Below are 17,309 nucleotides of genomic sequence, written 5' to 3' on the forward strand. Positions count from 1 at the left end.
GCTAAAATTCGATGAAGCTTGGTGTTGCGTCAAGAAATCGCCGGGTGGTCCTTCGGGTGCCACAACCTGCAAAAGGACGTCAGGGACAAGGGAGAACCGGTGTGGTTCCGGCCTAGGACTCGATGCCTAAGTTAGATCTCTCTGAGCAACAGATGAATAGTTGGAATTCAAGATGGGTTGATGGGGTAGAGTACCTCGGAATTTATAGTGAAGTATGGCGGTGTGGAGATCCCAGTTCGTGATGAGTAGTCCTCATAGTAGATAAGTGTTCCTCGTTAGTAGGATTTATCACTTAGTCGGTTGCTCCCCCATGAGAGGTTGAGTCCCAGTAGGAAAGATGTTCTCGGTAGATAGACATGCATGCGCCCTTGTATGTTGGATAAGATCCTCAGTGCATGAGTCCAGCTGAGGTTGTGCCTCTTATGGATGGTACCCGTCAAGTGGTGAGGTGAAGTATATCTCGGCGATGATGCCAGTAGCTTGCATGTAGTACTTGGTCTTGAACCTTGAGTGACCTTGTTGGTCCTTCTCCTTCGGGGCCAGGGTGGAGTACTTGAAGTGACTGGGCTTGGGTAGCCTTCCTTCTAGTGCCAGAACACGTGGCGGCTCACGATTGGTTTTGTGTAATTTTGGGTTTATCACTTGGCAACAGGAGAAAGTTGAAAGTTGTTTTCATTTTGGTGGAGGAAGAGACAAGGCAATTTTCTTGCAGTCAAGCTTGCTAGGGGTGTGCGGTGCATAGTTGTCACAGCAACTAGGCAACCCAAGGCGTTGGAGGGGTGCCGTGTCTCTTAGTCGGTTGCTCACAATATGTAATATAATAATGGCAATTTTATATAATTATGCCTACATGCAACATAGAGATCATATCAATGCAATGTGAAATAATTATGCTAGTAATGACCTAATATGAAAAACCACAATATAATGAACAAAGCATAGGAAATAATATAAACACATTCATCAAACAACAAAACAATAAACATAAATCAACATAAACTTGTGGAGTGTCGACAAGGCATGTTGTCGCCTTAGACCTAAGAAAGAGCTCGGACGCCTTGACAACTAAGGTATGGTGTTAATAGACAACCTCTGTATGTGGGCAATTACCCTATTAAGTAGTCCCAACTAGGGATTCTTAGGCTGTGACATACTGTTTTTATTGTAATATATACCTTGTAGACAATCTCCGTATGTAAGAAATTAGTGTTCTTAGGCTGGGGGGATGTTGGGATTCTCTAACAATTGCAGGGTTTAAATTAGGGTTGGTATTGTTTTAGCAGTCGACAACAGATCTTTGATACACTTGTGTCTGATGCGTCACTTTTTAGTGGATATGATTTTTTGTTCTTGGAGAAAAAGGGGTTGAAGTAATATTCTCTCAGTTCTCAAAAAAGGGGTTTATTCTTGTTGTAATTTGGGTTCAAGAGTAGTATTTCTGTAATAGGGGTATTATTGTCCTTGTACTCATTCCGGAACATTCTTCCATCTATTATAAATAAGAGGGGCTGTGAACATCATATTCACAAGCCATTCACTCACGTTTTCCCACATGGTATCAGAGCTGGGATTCACTTCGGGATTCCAACCCTAGTGATGTGCACGGAACCCTAGAAACCCCTCTTGATCTCTCCGCCTCCGCCTCTCTCTCTCTCCCTCGCGGCTTCTATCTTCTAGCTGCAAGCACCACCAGCCAGCACCGCCTTCCGCCTCCATCAGCATCACCTGCCGCCTTCGGCACAATCGCCGGCATCACCTACTAGCGTCTCCTGTCTCTGCTAGCCTTTCCGTTGGCAATTTCTGCCAGCCTATTTTGCCGTTGCCGCTTCTACCTACTGCCGGCCTCCTTCCAAGGAACTAAAACTCGGGTCTCGATACCAACTTGGCTCTTGGAAAAACCAAGATGAGTCGTCTCACCCCAAGATCTCGCCGAGTTGGTGCATTTTTTTTTTCCAACTCGAAGCCTCAACTTTGGGTCAACCCGAGATCTGGACCCGAGATCCGAGATCTCGCCGAGATATGTCAAGTTTTGTCGAGTTAGGTAAGGTATTTAAGTGGTTGGTGGGTTAAAAATATAGGTCGAAACCGAGGTCCAAGATCTCGCCGAGATATTGCACTTTTGAGACTCGCAGGCAGTCTCGTCTCAGCTTTTCCAAAAACCGAGAAACTCGGCGAGATCTCGCGAGTTCTCGAACTATGCCTCCTTCTACCCTTGGTGGTGAGTTGACTCCCATCAAGGGCATAGTTGTTAAGGCGCCTAGGTAAATCAAGGCAGTCGAGGGGGTTAAAAAACAAGGCGACAAGCCGTCGCCTAGGCGACCAAGCCAACACAAAAAATCAAGGCGAGGTCCAGGTGCTTGGATGCCTAGGCGTCCCCTAGGCAATGCCTTGAAAACTATGATCAAGGGTCCTTTTTTGGTGATTGGTATGTATTAAATCCTTTACCAGGGATTTTACTTGGTTGATGCTCTCTTGGGATTCTTGAGTTGTTTTGTGGGCATCTTATTATTCACCAACATCATCTTGTGAATTTCTCCCTACTAGCCCTATTAGATTGAACGAGACAAATTATCTCATATGGTCACACTCTTGCTTTCTAGCCATTGGTTCCCGTAGTCTCTCTGGGTACATTACAGGAACAATTATGATGCCTGTTGAGGCTAGTGCTTCCCAAGACAAATGGATGACATCCAATTTCTGTGTGATGTCATATCTTATTAATTCTATGGATCCCGAGATTGCTAATGGATACCTTCTCCTTGACAATGCTGCCAAGGATACATACTCTAAAGTGGGTAACACTGCCCAATTTTATGAGCTTCGTCAGAAGATTCATTCCACTAAACAACAAGAACTCTCTCTTTCACAGTATTACTCCAAATTGAGAGGTAAGTGGCAACAACTTGATTTTTATGGGCCATTTGCTGCTGTCTGTGATGAGGATGCTTTTGCCTTCAAGAAGTAGGAAGAAGGCCTGTGTTTGTTTGATTTTCTTGCTGATCTCAATATGGAGTATGACCATATCCGGATGCATGTTTTGAATAGGGAGGCCTTTCCCAACTCTGGGACAGGCATACACTATTGTTCAATCTGAGGAAGGGCGTTGTACTGTCATGGTTAATCCTGCTCCACAAGATCGCTCAGCTTTATTTAGTGGCCCCCAACAGCCTTCTCATGGGATTTCTTCTCGCCCTGTCAGTGATCGGCCCACTACTGATCGCCCTCCCTTGAAATGTGATTTTTGTGGCAAGGAATGCCATACTAGGGACCGATGTTGGAAACTTCATGGGCACCCTGTTGACACTAGAGGCCGTGGTCAAGACTGTTCTACTTCCAGGGCACACCAATCTTCCTCTGAAGAAAACACTGCTGATCAGCCCCTTTCCCAGGAAGAATTTAATAAGCACTTGCATCAGCTTATGACATGCCTGGACACTTCTAGTGGTAATTCCACTCCTTCGGCTACATCGCTGCCAGGACCTTCTCTTGCCGTACCTTCATCTTCTTCCACATCAGGTATTTCTAGTGGTCATTTTACCTCAATCATGCCCAATTCTTGGGTTATTGACTCGGATGCTACAGATCACATGGCAGGTTCATCTTCACAATTTTTGCATTTTTCACCACTTGCTTCTGCTCTAACTTCCTAGACTTTTGATTCTGCTTTGGCCGAACTCCATCGGTGGCACCGTCAGCTTGCTCATCCTCTTTTAAATTTTTTAGCTACTTTATTTACTGGTTTAGTTAAAAGTTGTAATTCATCAACTCTTTCTTGTGATGCTTGCATTTTTGCCAAGCAAACACGTGCAGTTTATCCCATTTCTAATAATAGAAGTTTGCATCCTTTCAATTGGATTTATTCTGATGTGTGGGGCCCTGCCTGTTGTGTTTCATCTTCTGGGTTTTGATGGTTTGTTACATTTATAGATTGTTTTAGTCACACCACCCAGGTTTACCTTATGCACCAAAAAGTGATGTTTTTTCTTGTTTTCAATTATTTCATAAAATGATTGAAACTCAATTTCATGCCCATATGAAAATTTTGCATACTGATAATGCCATAGAATATATGGACTCTTCATTTCAGACATATCTCTCCTCTCATGGGATTATTCACCAAACTTCCTGTGTTGATAAATCCTGCCCAGAATGGTATTGCTGAACGGAAGAACTGTCACCTCTTGGAGGTTGCAGGGTCACTTATGTTTACTATGGTTGTTCCTCCTCATTTTTGGGGTGATGCTGTCCTATACTCCTATCTGCTACTTATCTCATTAATCACCTTCCCACTCGGGTCCTTCATGCCCGCTGCCCTCTTGATGTTCTTTTAGGTTCTTCTTCCTTTATTGTTCCCCCGAAAGTTTTTGGGTGTGTGGTTTTTGCACATAATCACCATGTCCATGGAAAGTTTGATCCAAAGAGTCTTCGTTGTATTTTCTTGGGATATTTTGCCACTCAAAAGGGCTATAAATATTATCATCCCCCTACCCGCAGGCTATTGATCACCATGGATGCTATCTTTCGAGAATCTGAAGCTTATTTTCCTACTCCTAGTCCTCTTCAGAGGGAGTCTCTTAATGAAGAGGAATTGATTGCCCCACTGGATGTGTATACTCCTGTAATCGAAGATACATCCATTGAACTTGAGGATGGTATAACAGGGCAAGAACAGGAGCAGCAAAATACAATCCAGAGGGAGAGAACTTTGCAAATTTTTGCTAGGGGGCCTCGCAGAGTCTGGCATAAAAAGACCACCACTATTGAACAACCTCAATTGGAAGAGCCGGATTTAGTTCCTCCTTTTGGTAAGCCTTTCTAATTCTAGTCTTGATCTTCCTATTGCAATCCGTAAACCAAAGAGAATGTGTACCCAACATCCCATTTCTAATGTTGTGTCATACAATTCTCTCTCCCCTTCCTTTTATACCTTTGTTTCTTCTTTAGCCTCTGTTTCTATTCCTAACAACTGGCAGGATGTGATAGCTCAGCCAAAGTGGAAAGAATCCATGAATGAAGAAATGAAGACCCTGAGAAAACAATCAGACTTGGTAATTGGTTTCTCTTCCACCTGGGAAGAAACCTGTAGGATGCAAGTGGGTTTTTACTGTGAAATAAAATGTTGATGGATCGGTTGAAAGATACAAGGCTAGATTGCTTGCCAAGGGTTTAACCCAGACTTATGGGATCGACTATCAAGCATAGTACTATATCTCGCGATATATCGGTATCTCGGGCCTACCGAGATATCCGAAATATCCGAGATATCGCGAAATATGACCGAAATATTGCATTTTTTCTGCAATATTTCGGGGGTCCATCTCGGGGGGTATTTGGCCATATCTAGGCCTGAAACTTCATGGACAGCCTTATTTAAGCTTAATAAACACATTTAAACCATAAAATTGTAAAAATGTGAATTCAAATTGGTGTTTTGGGCTTGCACCCTTGATTGACATACGGTCGCCGACCCTAATATATAAATAGTTAAATACACATAGATTAGGCAGTTAATATTTAATAATAGTATTTAACTTCATCACATATCAAGTTAAAGCCAATACACATTGATGAGTACCATGATTCTCATAAACTCCATAATATTCAATAACTCGCTTAAAGCCTTAAAGGCAATACACTAAGTGTCAAAGTTAGTAAGTCACAAGACTCGCAACTCGCAAGTCACAACTCACAAGTTCATAGATCAATGAAATCACAACTTAAGTTACAAATTACAAGTGCTAAACTGCTAATAGTAGTTGTTGTGCCTCCCTGGATCAATCCCACTCATGCCTCGCTGGAGTCGACGTCCATTGCTCTCTGTTTGAAGGACATATGTGGACCACGGTATAGAATCGGAGAAGAAACGAGTGTAGTCATCCACAAGTGTCACATAAATGGAATCATCAACATACTGTAGATAACCTATCCTAGGATATAAACTAGGGTTACCAATCGATCCAGTCAGTGAAGAAGATGATCCACTGTGATATGATGTTGGCGCCGGCGCAAGAGGCGATGGCATTGGCTGCATGTATGGCTGGTGAGGTTGGTAGCTAGGTCCGCTAGGGTATGCAAAGATGTTATCTACAAAAGATGATCCAGTATGTCCCTGAGACTGGGACTGGTAGTCATAGTCCCCTACCCCACTAAACTGCCCATATGATGATGATCCATATCCATATCCACCGTAAGGTTGTGATGCACCATAATCCGATGCCAATGGAGTGGTATGTGCGTCAAAAGATGGGGCACGCCAATGTCCAGTCGGTCCTCCCTCCCTATCACCCATACTCAAACCACCAACAGAGCTAGATAGGTTATCAATGTCCATGTGATCAGGTTGCAACTGTGTTTGACAACCCCTACGCTTCCTGTTGTATGTATGTAGGGGGCCTCTCGAGGGTGGGGGTGTGGGGGCACGTGCTCCATGGTCCGTATCTTGTGTGGCATGATCAAACTGTCTCTCCAGTGAATCGGAGTGGCTCTACAGGTGCCGTATCCTGGGCCTCCTGGCCTACCACATAACGCTCTCGCATGCCGTCAAATTCTTCACCACCACCAGCATCACCATCACCACCACCAGCATCACCATCATCACCATCATCATCATTTGAGGACTTAGACCAGTCTTCATCATCAGCAACATTGCCACCAGTGGGCTGGAATGGTATGGGTGAGGCTTCCCTTGCATGTATCTGACCTTCGTCAGCCATATACTCGTCCACATCAGCACCAATCTCAGAAGCTATCATGGGGTCGGGCCTACCTCCCTCCTCATCCAACACTGGCTCACCTCTATCCTCACCTAATCCACAATAGGGTCCTCATCGTCGAAGTCAACTTGAAAGATGTCACTAGATCAATGGTGCCCCTCTGTCCCTCATGTCCCATGCGTATGTATTGCGTTTTAGCCTCAAGTTGTAGTGCACATTCACCGTATGTCGGATAAACGTTGAGACCCCAACTGTTGCGCCTCTTGGAGTGGATGAGTGCAAAGGTACTCCAGTTCCTCTCACAACCGGATGCGAACATGTTTGGGCAAGGACTTTAATTGCTATTCTTCTTAAGTTTTCACCGATTCCCATACAACACCCACCATTCAATTGCATTACAAGTTTACAACAAAAAAGACTTGTATCAAATGTTGTTTCAACTTTCAACTTTCAAATTTCAATACATATGTAATTTAAAACTTAAAAGAATTACCAAGATTCACCACGCGCTCCGCTCAGATCGCAGCCTCGGTTCAAAACTTCCCAATGCATCCCTAAATACCTTGATCTACACCCATGTGGAAAATTAGTAAGTACTTCTTCACTACTTATTTGAAAGCATCAATAAGTTGAGTTTCCAAATGAACTCACCTCATTGTTGCAAATTGCTTGGAGTGTACCATCCGGCTCCAACTTCTTCACTACTTGTTTCACAAAGATCAATAAGTTGAGTTTCCAACCCAAGCCTATTGTTATATTGATACTTAGGGTTCAAGTAGTATGCTGAAATATGACATATAGGATAGAGGTATTGTCAAATGCATAGGTAATTAGTAAATAATAATACTATGAATTAGTAAACATAAAACAAATTTACTCACTGACCTTATGCAGGTGGATGCATAAATTGATTCTCCCAATGAGCATTTATGATATCTAAGAAGTGTTTGCTATCTGCGAGGAGCCACACTATAGACACTATCTTTCATCAAGTCTATGAAAGATATAGGACTGGCATGGTTGGGCCCTTGAGCGGAGTCAAGAACATGTAGAACTTTAACTACGGCTCTAAAACTTTCACCACTTTGTTTAGTTTGGTCCAGAAGTCCTCAGATGACATCGTTGCTTGTGCTTCCCTCCCATTTGCAGTCTTGGAACCCTTCCATTCAAACCACTCCTCAGAAGCAAACATGCTTCTCAGCCCGGCCTTCTTTGTCTCAATGCTTTTGAGGGCAATGTAGTTGGTGGCAAATCTTGTAATGACAGGCCTAACCAAGTCACCCCCACATTTTTCCCTCAATAGATTGAGTGCATAGGAGTGGTTGTATACAAAGTTGGTGACTTGTCTTGCACTTTCAACCACAGTCTTCACCAACTTTAATTTTCCCATATCTTTTAGCATTAAGTCAATGCAATGGGCTGCACAAGGAGTCCAGAAGAGCCGGTACTTACTATTGTTCATCATCTTCTCACCGGCCAGCTTGAAGTTACTTCCATTGTCCGTTACAATCTGGACAACATTCTCAATACCCACATCTTTTTCCACTACTTCCTTTAACAATCTGTAAATATATTTTGCATCCTTTATCTCTTTGGATGCATCCACATATTTGAGGAACATTGTCCTCCCATCACAATAAACCATGAAATTGATGATGGACTTTCTTGTAGGCCCAATCCATCCATTTGCCATTATAGTCACCCCATATGTCTCCCACATATTCCTCATCTCACTAATGTACTCATCAATCTCACTCTTTTGTTGAGGTAGATAAACATTCATTACCTCATATGGGGTAGGGCCCTTGAATCCTGGGCCAGCCTCTGCAATGGTATCTATCATGGTATCATAATGGGGGTCTTGTGCAGTGTTTGCTGGGATGGTATGGTATAGCATCCACTTAGCTATTGATTCTTTAACCAATCCCTTCATCCCCTTCCATACTCCTTTGATTCTGGGTTGACTGCTTCCTTTCTTCTTATGCAATTTAGGATCAGATGTTGATGGTGGTACTGGTAGAGGTGTTGGGGCTGCCCTCACACTTTGTGATCTTTTAAAAGGATTCAAAGTTCTAGGACCTCCAGAACTGCCAGCTCCTCCACTACCCCCTACTCTTTGTCTCTGCTGATCATCTTGAAAACTTACTCTACTCCTTGAAACAGTCCGCCTAAAATCCTTAGCCTCCTCTGCTGTTTGTATGTCATCAGGTACTGCAATGTCATCATCATCAGAGGAGTCATCATCATCATCATCATCATCATTGTATCGTCTTCCTCCTCCCATCGAACTCCTCACTATATCCTCAAGTTGTTCTCTTATCCTTTGCTTGTCAGCCTTCCTCTTCTTTCTTCCCCTCAAACTATCACCAATCTCCCTGGCTACTTCAGTAGGGACCATATGACAACCTACAACATCTTTAGATCCTCCAGTCAGATGTTGTTTAAGTCTACTGGACCCACCTCCCATAAATTGCATGTGACAATAGTTACAAATAGATTTTCTCTTATCCCCATCAATGGGAGTACCATGTAACCATACAATGTCACCCCTATCTTTGGTGTGGTCTCTCTTGTTCCCTCTGTTCTCTTTGTTCCCTCCGCCCCTTTGTTGACTACTTTCCCCACCTTTTGCTTGCCCTTCGCACGTTGTCTATCACGATCCGCCATAATGATACTTGTTTTGCAATGTAAGTAACACAAATAATTAAAAACTTAATGTAGATGCACTTCAATTGACACTTTTAGATTACTAATACACTTGTATAGTTATTTAATATTTTTCCCCTAACCCTTATATTTTTCACATAGTTAAAACCAATTTTTTATATATAATGTTAATATAAGTATTGACCTAACACAACAAAACCAAAAATTAGTAAACATAATATACATGTAATGCATCTCAAAACATATAGAAATAACTTTCATATTTTTTCATTATTTTTTAAACTTAAAACTCATATTTTTCCTTATTTATTTCTGTTTTTTTAATTTTTTATATATTTTTCTTAATTTTCGAAAATTAAAAGAATTATTTAAGAGCAGAAAAATAAATCCGACACTGTGAAGCCGTAGATCGGCCATTGGTGTCTAACATATATTTAATTCATTACTATCTAAGTCATATTACCCCTAATTATTTCCTATTTTAGTTGTAGGAAAATGAATTTTTAAAACCAGAAAAAAAATAAGAAAAAATACATATGGGAAAAAAATTTCGACACCGTGAGGCTGTAGATCGGCCTCCGGTGTCTAACATGTATTAATATCATCAACATCCAACAACATTTGTACAAAGTAGTTTAAAAAAAAATAGTTTTAGAGAAATAGAATTTACCTTAAATAATGAAAATAGGCTTGGATGATGAGCTTAGATGACCCTCCGACGTCTTCCCGACGACAAGGAGCTTCAACAATGCTTGGATGAGGCTTGGAAGGGAGGAAGAAAAGCAAAAAATGAGGAAGAAGAGAGAAAAATAGAGTTTCAGCAGCTCTCGATCGAAATATCGACCAAGAGCTGCGAAATATGGTATAAAAGGGGCCCTAGTGTGACACTATTTGTCACTTTTTCAACATCTCGCGATATATCGTGAGATCCACGATATATCGTTGATATCTCACGATATATCGACGAGATATTGTATTTTTTGGTTTCGGATGTGTTTCGTATCTCGGACATGTCGAGATATACGAAATGTGGCGATATATCGCCGAAATATCGCGAGATTTTATACCATGCTACCAAGAGACCTTCGTCCCAGTTGCAAAGATGAATACTATAAGGGTGATTATTTTGTGTGCTATTAACCTTGGGTAGGATCTTCAACAACTTGATGTCAAGAATGCCTTCCTCCATAGAGACTTAGAGGAAGAGGTGTACATGTAGATTCCTCCGGGTTTTGCTACTTCAAAAACTCATGGGAAGGTATGTCATTCAAAGAAGGCTTTATACGGTTTAAAACAATCACCTAGAGCATGGTTTGGGTGTTTCCATAGAGCCATGGTGTCTATTGGGTACAAACAGAGTAATGCAGTTTGTCAAGAAGGTTAGGCAACACACTACTGTTCTGATAGTATATGTTGATGATATAGTAATTACAGGCAGTGATACTGAGGAAATCACCAAACTCAAGAAGTATTTGGGGAAACTTCGATATTTTCTTGGGATAGAGGCTGCCCATTCAGCACAAGGTATTTCTTTCTCTCAAAGAAAATACACTTTGGACCTATTGACTGACACTGGCATGTTAGGGTGTAAACCAGCAAATACACCTTTGAAACCAAATACCCATCTGAAAAATAAGGACGGAGAACATGTAGATAAAGGTGGTTATCAAAGGTTGGTGGGAAGTTTGATATATTTATCCCATACATGGCCAGATATTGCATTCGTCGTTAGTGTTGTCAGTTAGTATATGCATGATCCCCATACTTCCCATCTTGAGGCTGCCTATAGGATTTTGCGATATTTGAAGTCCTCTCCTGGCAAGGGATTCTTTTTACTCCTCATCACCATCTCCAAGTTGAAGCCTTTACTGATGCCGATTGGGCAGGGTGTCTAGATGACAAGCAATCTACCTCCGGATATTGCACTTTTGTTGGTGGTAACTTAGTCACTTGGAGGAGGAAAAAGCAAGCTGTTGTGGCCCGGTCTAGTGTTGAAGCTGAATTCAGGGCCATTGCTCATGGAATTTGTGTACTCCTTTGGCTCCAAGGTCTTCCTTGTGACTTGCATGTTCAAGTTGATCTTCCCATGCGTCACTATTGTGACAGTAAGTCCGCCACTAGCATTGCTCAGAATCCCGTCCAACATGTTGAGATTGATCGTCATTTCATTAAGGAAAAGCTGGAGTGGGGAAATATTTGTGTACCTTTTGTTCAGTGTAGTGAGCAGTTAGCTGATATATTCACTATAGGAATTCTTATCAAAAATTTTTGTTTTATACTTGGCAAGTTGGGCATGTTTGATATCTATGCACCAACTTGAGGGGGAGTATTGTAATTTTATTTCTGTAATAGGGGTATTATTGTCCTTGTGCAACATTCTTCCATCTATTATAAATAAGAGGGGTTGTGAACATCATATTCACAAGCCATTCACTCACATTTTCCCACAATTCTATACTATAACTTTGATGCTCTGATTTTCTTCTTCAATGAAGTGGTTATTCAAAACAAAAAAAAAAGAAAAAAAAAAAAGAGGACCATGACGGCAAAACACCTACCTGATTGGGAAGTTCCATCAACCTTTGCAAATACTCATCCCTTTTTTGGGGATCGGATTCAGCTTGAATCATTTGACCAACCTGAAAGACAGGCAGCAAGTGATCATTAGCATATTGCTACCACACTTCATGTCCACATATGTGCACATATACGCCTAATCCTAGCTACTTGGAGCAAAAAATTGTTATCAACATACAGATTCATAAAATGTATGGATCTGGTGGGGCTCCAGATCTGCAACAGTGGCTGGAAGGCCTGTCAACAGTTCAGAAACAAATGGTTCGTTTTCCCCAACCTGCAAATTGAAGAGGGGCAATCACAGAAAAAACAGTCATATAATAACACTCCAAACCCAGGACAAACAGACAATCCTTGGATCATAAAGAACAATGGAAAATTATCCATCAGATATAATGTCCTATGGTACTTCCGATTTGACACAGATAGTCAATGAATGTTCAAAATTTCGACTGGTGAGCTGATTTGAACCCTGGGGAAACAGAAAAAATTTGCCAAGTTCAACAAGTTTTGTTAAAAAATTTCAGCAATTTCAGCAATTTTTACCAATTTGGATGCTAAGGGAAAGAAAAATATCTCACTAACTTTGACAAATTTCACTCGAAATTTCAAAACTGGACACGGAGAGGAAATGTGCAACGGATAAAGTAATACTAACCAAACTCTCAAATGAAGTGATAATATTTTCAGACATCATTGATGCTTGACAGACCCCAAAAAGAGAAGGTGCACCTCCCCACTGTTTCTCAATTTACAGTATTATAACCTGGAACATTAATGGGAAAAAGTTACCTGTACAATAACAAATTTACGTTTGCACTTCTGAACAATCTTTAAAAATGTGTCACAGGCCATATCCTGAAAGGGAAATAAGGCATCAGTATACAAAGTGTGATCATGAATCATATACAGCCACATAGCCATCTTCATAAGAAGAAGCTGATACATGCCTGGGAGAAAACACCCAGGAAGTTGCAACAAAATAAAATACAAATGCATGAAAGAAATAGATCAATAATTGCTCATGCAACATGAAGGTGATCAGCCAAAAAGCATGATTTAAAAAAGGTTGTATATGTGCGACAGTGACATGGACCAGCATAAAAAATCATCCATGCTAGCCCAAGTTCAGGAAGAATTTCATAAAGGAGAAAGAATCTGATAGTCAGTTGAACTGCATATTTCTCTCCAAAAGGTCAAGCTTTTTAAATCATTTTCAATCAGCAAATTAAGAACAGCAACCCAAATGATTTGAGGAATAATCATAATGTTTGCATATGGGGCAAATTCTTTTTCAAAGAGTCCTCCTAGCCTAATGTTTATAGCCTCATTTATAATGCTTTCTTCACTCGTTGAAATACGTCTAAACTACTTGAACTAGCTACATAAATCCTGTTCCACCCCTCCATTCTATATAGTGCCATATCTTCTCGTAACTCATATATTCATGTCCCTTGACTGTATAATAACGGTAAATTTGTAACTGCATATGGCTTTCAATGTAAGTGATTGTGCACCATCCCTCTTTTTTTTTTTTTTTTTGCTTTGGTAAATCATTCTACGCCATCCTCATCCATTTTTATTTTTCCAATAGATAAAAAGATTTTATTGGCAGAAAAGTTAGAAGAAGTACAACAACACAACCAGACCTCCACAAGAGAACCCAATACACTCAATACAAATGAAAGTAGACCTGATCAGAAAATTACCATCCATAACCCTTTTAACACAGCCACCTTACACCAATATCACCTTCTGATTGACAATAAATATTAAATAGCTTGTGATAGATAGGAGGTTAAGAATGGATTATGCAGAGTTTTATCAGAGCCACCGACTGATCCAGGTTTTGGCAGGAAAAGTAAACACAAAAAAGTTCATTAAAAATTAAGAAGAATAATAAAGACGGGGACAGCAAAAGACACCTGAACTCCTGGATGTGTTTCATGCATGAATTCAAACAACTTGTTCACAACAGTTTTGAGGAACTTCCAATGAGCCCTCAAAAATTTCGGGTACTGACCAACAACATACCTGCCAATTGAAGCCGGGAGGGGTAGGAAGCAAGAAACTGAGTAAAGCAACCACTGGAGAAGTTGGCATTTAAAAGACAAGCATTTCTAAACATCTTACATAATGTTACTTGCTATGACAGCCTTGTTATCTTTTCCCTTCGTAATTTCACATAAGTTGAGTAGATCCCGAATGACCATTACCAGAAATCTATTCTCCTGCCAGAACACAATGCCAAGAGTAAGCATAGTTCCTGCAGAAACTAAATCCACCCACCCACCCCCAAAAATAAAGACTGCACTCTGAACCCATTAAGAAGCATACCTGCTCCTCCACCATGGACCCAGATATAGATCCTATTGCCCAGCATAATGTGTTTAAGTTGTTCCATGACCAATCCTCACCATTTAGTTGCTTGCTTAACTTTTTCAACATCTGAATTTTCAACAAGGAAAATTCAGCCAAATATAAAGATCCAAAGTAGTTCTTTCCAACAACTACCATCAAGAATGCATCAAGTCAACAAAAATGTATCAAGAGTCTTTGAACCCACCTAATTAAATAAGCATACAATCATCTAAATTCCAATATTTAAGGCAGACGAAAACAACTTCAGACAACCCATAGGAGGAAGGTGAGAATAAGCTTCCAAGTCTATAAATGCATAAAGTAAAGAATGGTTAAGATAGAAGACTAAAGCAAAATTCGAAATTTACAAACAGTCTCCATTTTTGCAGCATGAATAGATGATTATAGGTGAAACCTTAATGTCTACATATATGCTTTTGAGTTCTCTCAACGAGAAATCTCATCGTTTTGTTTTGAGGTTGGTATAATACATCAAAATTCTCCTCAACAAAATGGGGTTGTTGAAAGGAAAAACCACCATTTATTGGACGCTACTTAGTCAGTTGATCCTTAATGTTTTACACTAATGTTCAAAGTCTTATTGGGGTGATGGTGTTTTAACTGCCTACTATCTAATGTGATCTTTGAGTTCTTCAAAATCAATACCCTTTTTCTGTTGTTTTTACTTCTTCTAAGTTATTTGTTTTACCACCATGGATATTTGGCTGCACATGTTTTGCACAAAATCTTCGTCTGGCAATGAATACTGTCGCATTGTGTTATTAATTGTCTTTCTTGAATATTTTCGTACCCAAAAAGGCTATTATTGTTATGACCCTGTCACAAATCAGCAGTTTGCCAGTATTGACATTACGATCTTTGAAAATATTCCTATCCTTGTATGGATTCCCCTTGTAGATACTTCTTCTCCATCTCCTTCTGCACTTCTTCAAGTTTACAGGCAACGTCCCAAGGTTTAGGCACTACTACGTCCATATCGTCCACTGACCAATCTACTTGTGGCTCTGGAGCTCCAACACATGCCACTGACTTACCTGTTGCCCTACGAAAAGGTACCTGTTCTTGTACTCAGAGAACCATTATCAATTATCCTATTGCAAAATTCATTTCAGTTTCCCATTTTCCATTTGCACTCCTTTTGTTTTGTCTCTGTCTCAATATTCTATTCCCAAATCTTTTCACAAGGTGCTGTCTCATTCTGGATGGAAATTAACTGAGGGTGTGGAGATGGATGCTCTTCGTAATCGCCAGACATGGTCTCTGTCTCTCTGATTCACTTGCCTCCAGGTAAGGAGCTAGTAAAGTGTCATTAGGTGATGCAAACCCAATCCAAGATCAACTCTGGAAGAGAATAGGTAGGTATGAAAATAGACAGCTAGGTTGTAGAGATGGAATCCCACCAGTCTACCAATCGTAGGAGTCCCACCTAGGCCATTCCTCAGGAATCCCATCTGGGTTGCCGAGTCTCACAGCTCTTGTTTCTCACAAGGGCTCTCACAAGAGGATTTTTGTTTTCAAAATTCTGGGTTCTGAAATAGCATCCTACCATTCAATTATATAGGAAAAAGGAGGCCTAATAGTCTCTTGGATTACATCAAAATGAATCAAAAAAGACTGTCAGAATTCCAAGACAAAATGGAATTCCCAACACCTATAAACCAAACCCAATACATAGGAAATAAGTCCTAGACCTAGAAACTAACCCCAAAAAATAGAAAATTGTTCCCAAGACTTGGGAACTACAAAACAAAATTGAATAATGGAAAATATTTAATATTGCCTAGGAATATGAAAAGACACAAGGAAAACTAAAAGACTAATTCATAATACAATCCTAGAAAAGTAAATCCCACCACATTAATTAACCTAGGAATGAAAATAAGCTACTACTAAGCCTAATCCTGTATGTCTGTATCCACATTTTAAGCCCACTAAAGTGGCCCATTCTAAAAGAAAACACATGGAATCAAAGGCCCAATGTATACATAACCCCACCCACGGCTTATTTCTAATGGCCATGTTGAGCAGCAGGCTAGGTTGCTTGCAAAAAGCAAACTCAGATATATGGTGTTGACTATTTTGAGACCTTATCACCTGTTGTCTACCTTAATTTTGTTTGTGTTCTCATCTCTTTGGCAATTAATCTTGATTTCCCTTGCTTCAGCATTGATGTAATTTAAAAATGTTTCTCATATGGTGACTTACTTGAAGAGGTTTATATGGAACAACCTCCTGGGTATGTTTCTCAAGGGGTGCATATAAAATCTACAAGCTTCACAAAGACACAAAGTTAGTTATGGTCTAAAGACGTCCTTGAGAGCTTGGTTTAATAAATTTAGTAAGGAGGTTACTGGCTATGGGTTCTCACAATGTATCCAGATTACTATGTCTTTGTTCGTCACCAAGGTTCCAAGGTGATGCGCTAGTCGTTTATGTTGATGATATTATCACATCTGGCAATGATTTGTCTGGCATTGAAGGTGCCACGGCCTACTTACAACAATACTTTCAAATGAAGGACTTGAATGCTCACAGATATTTTTTTGGGAATTTAAGTTGTTCCAGAGCAAAAAAGGTATCAGTTTGTCTCAATGAAAATATATTCTTGATCTTTTGTCTGAGACTGACATGTTGGGTTCTAAACCTATTGATACTCTCCTATGGATCCTCGTAAAAATTTAGAGCATGTGATGATAAGTTGTTTGTTGATAAGCATCAGTATAGAAGATTGGTGGGCAAACTTATCTATTGAAGTTATAAGTCAATTTATGGATAAACCCAAGCAGGCTCAAAAGAGGCAATTAGTTGTATTTTGAGATATCTCCAGGGTGCACCAGGAAAGGTCTCATTTATAAGTCTCACGGTCATATTGATCTAGTTAGATACTTTGATGCTGACTAGGTTGGTGTTAATGGCAATAAGAGGTCAATGACTGGGTATTGTGTTTTTTGGGCGGTAAGATTGTTATGT

The 17,309-nt window shown here is 40.3% G+C and overlaps 1 protein-coding gene across 5 annotated transcripts in view; it reads right to left on the reverse strand.

Annotated features, from left to right (window-relative positions):
- Nucleotides 1-17,309, reverse strand: part of LOC122664318 (protein EXPORTIN 1A-like) — a 100,771-nt gene that overhangs the window by 21,434 nt on the left and 62,028 nt on the right. For all 5 annotated transcript variants that reach the window (XR_006333325.1, XR_006333323.1, XR_006333324.1 and 2 more), the window contains 6 exons: nt 14,295-14,405; nt 14,091-14,188; nt 13,883-13,991; nt 12,750-12,815; nt 12,136-12,234; nt 11,939-12,019 (listed from right to left, as the gene is read on the reverse strand). Coding sequence is in view for 2 of the 5 variants with exons in the window: in XM_043860089.1 (XP_043716024.1) it covers nt 11,939-12,019; nt 12,136-12,234; nt 12,750-12,815; nt 13,883-13,991; nt 14,091-14,188; nt 14,295-14,405 (564 nt within the window). In the remaining 3 variants the exon portion in view is untranslated. The remainder of the gene's footprint in view (nt 1-11,938; nt 12,020-12,135; nt 12,235-12,749; nt 12,816-13,882; nt 13,992-14,090; nt 14,189-14,294; nt 14,406-17,309) is intronic.

This window comes from Telopea speciosissima, chromosome 6, assembly GCF_018873765.1.
Source record: "Telopea speciosissima isolate NSW1024214 ecotype Mountain lineage chromosome 6, Tspe_v1, whole genome shotgun sequence".
In the NCBI taxonomy this organism is placed as follows: Eukaryota; Viridiplantae; Streptophyta; class Magnoliopsida; order Proteales; family Proteaceae; genus Telopea; species Telopea speciosissima.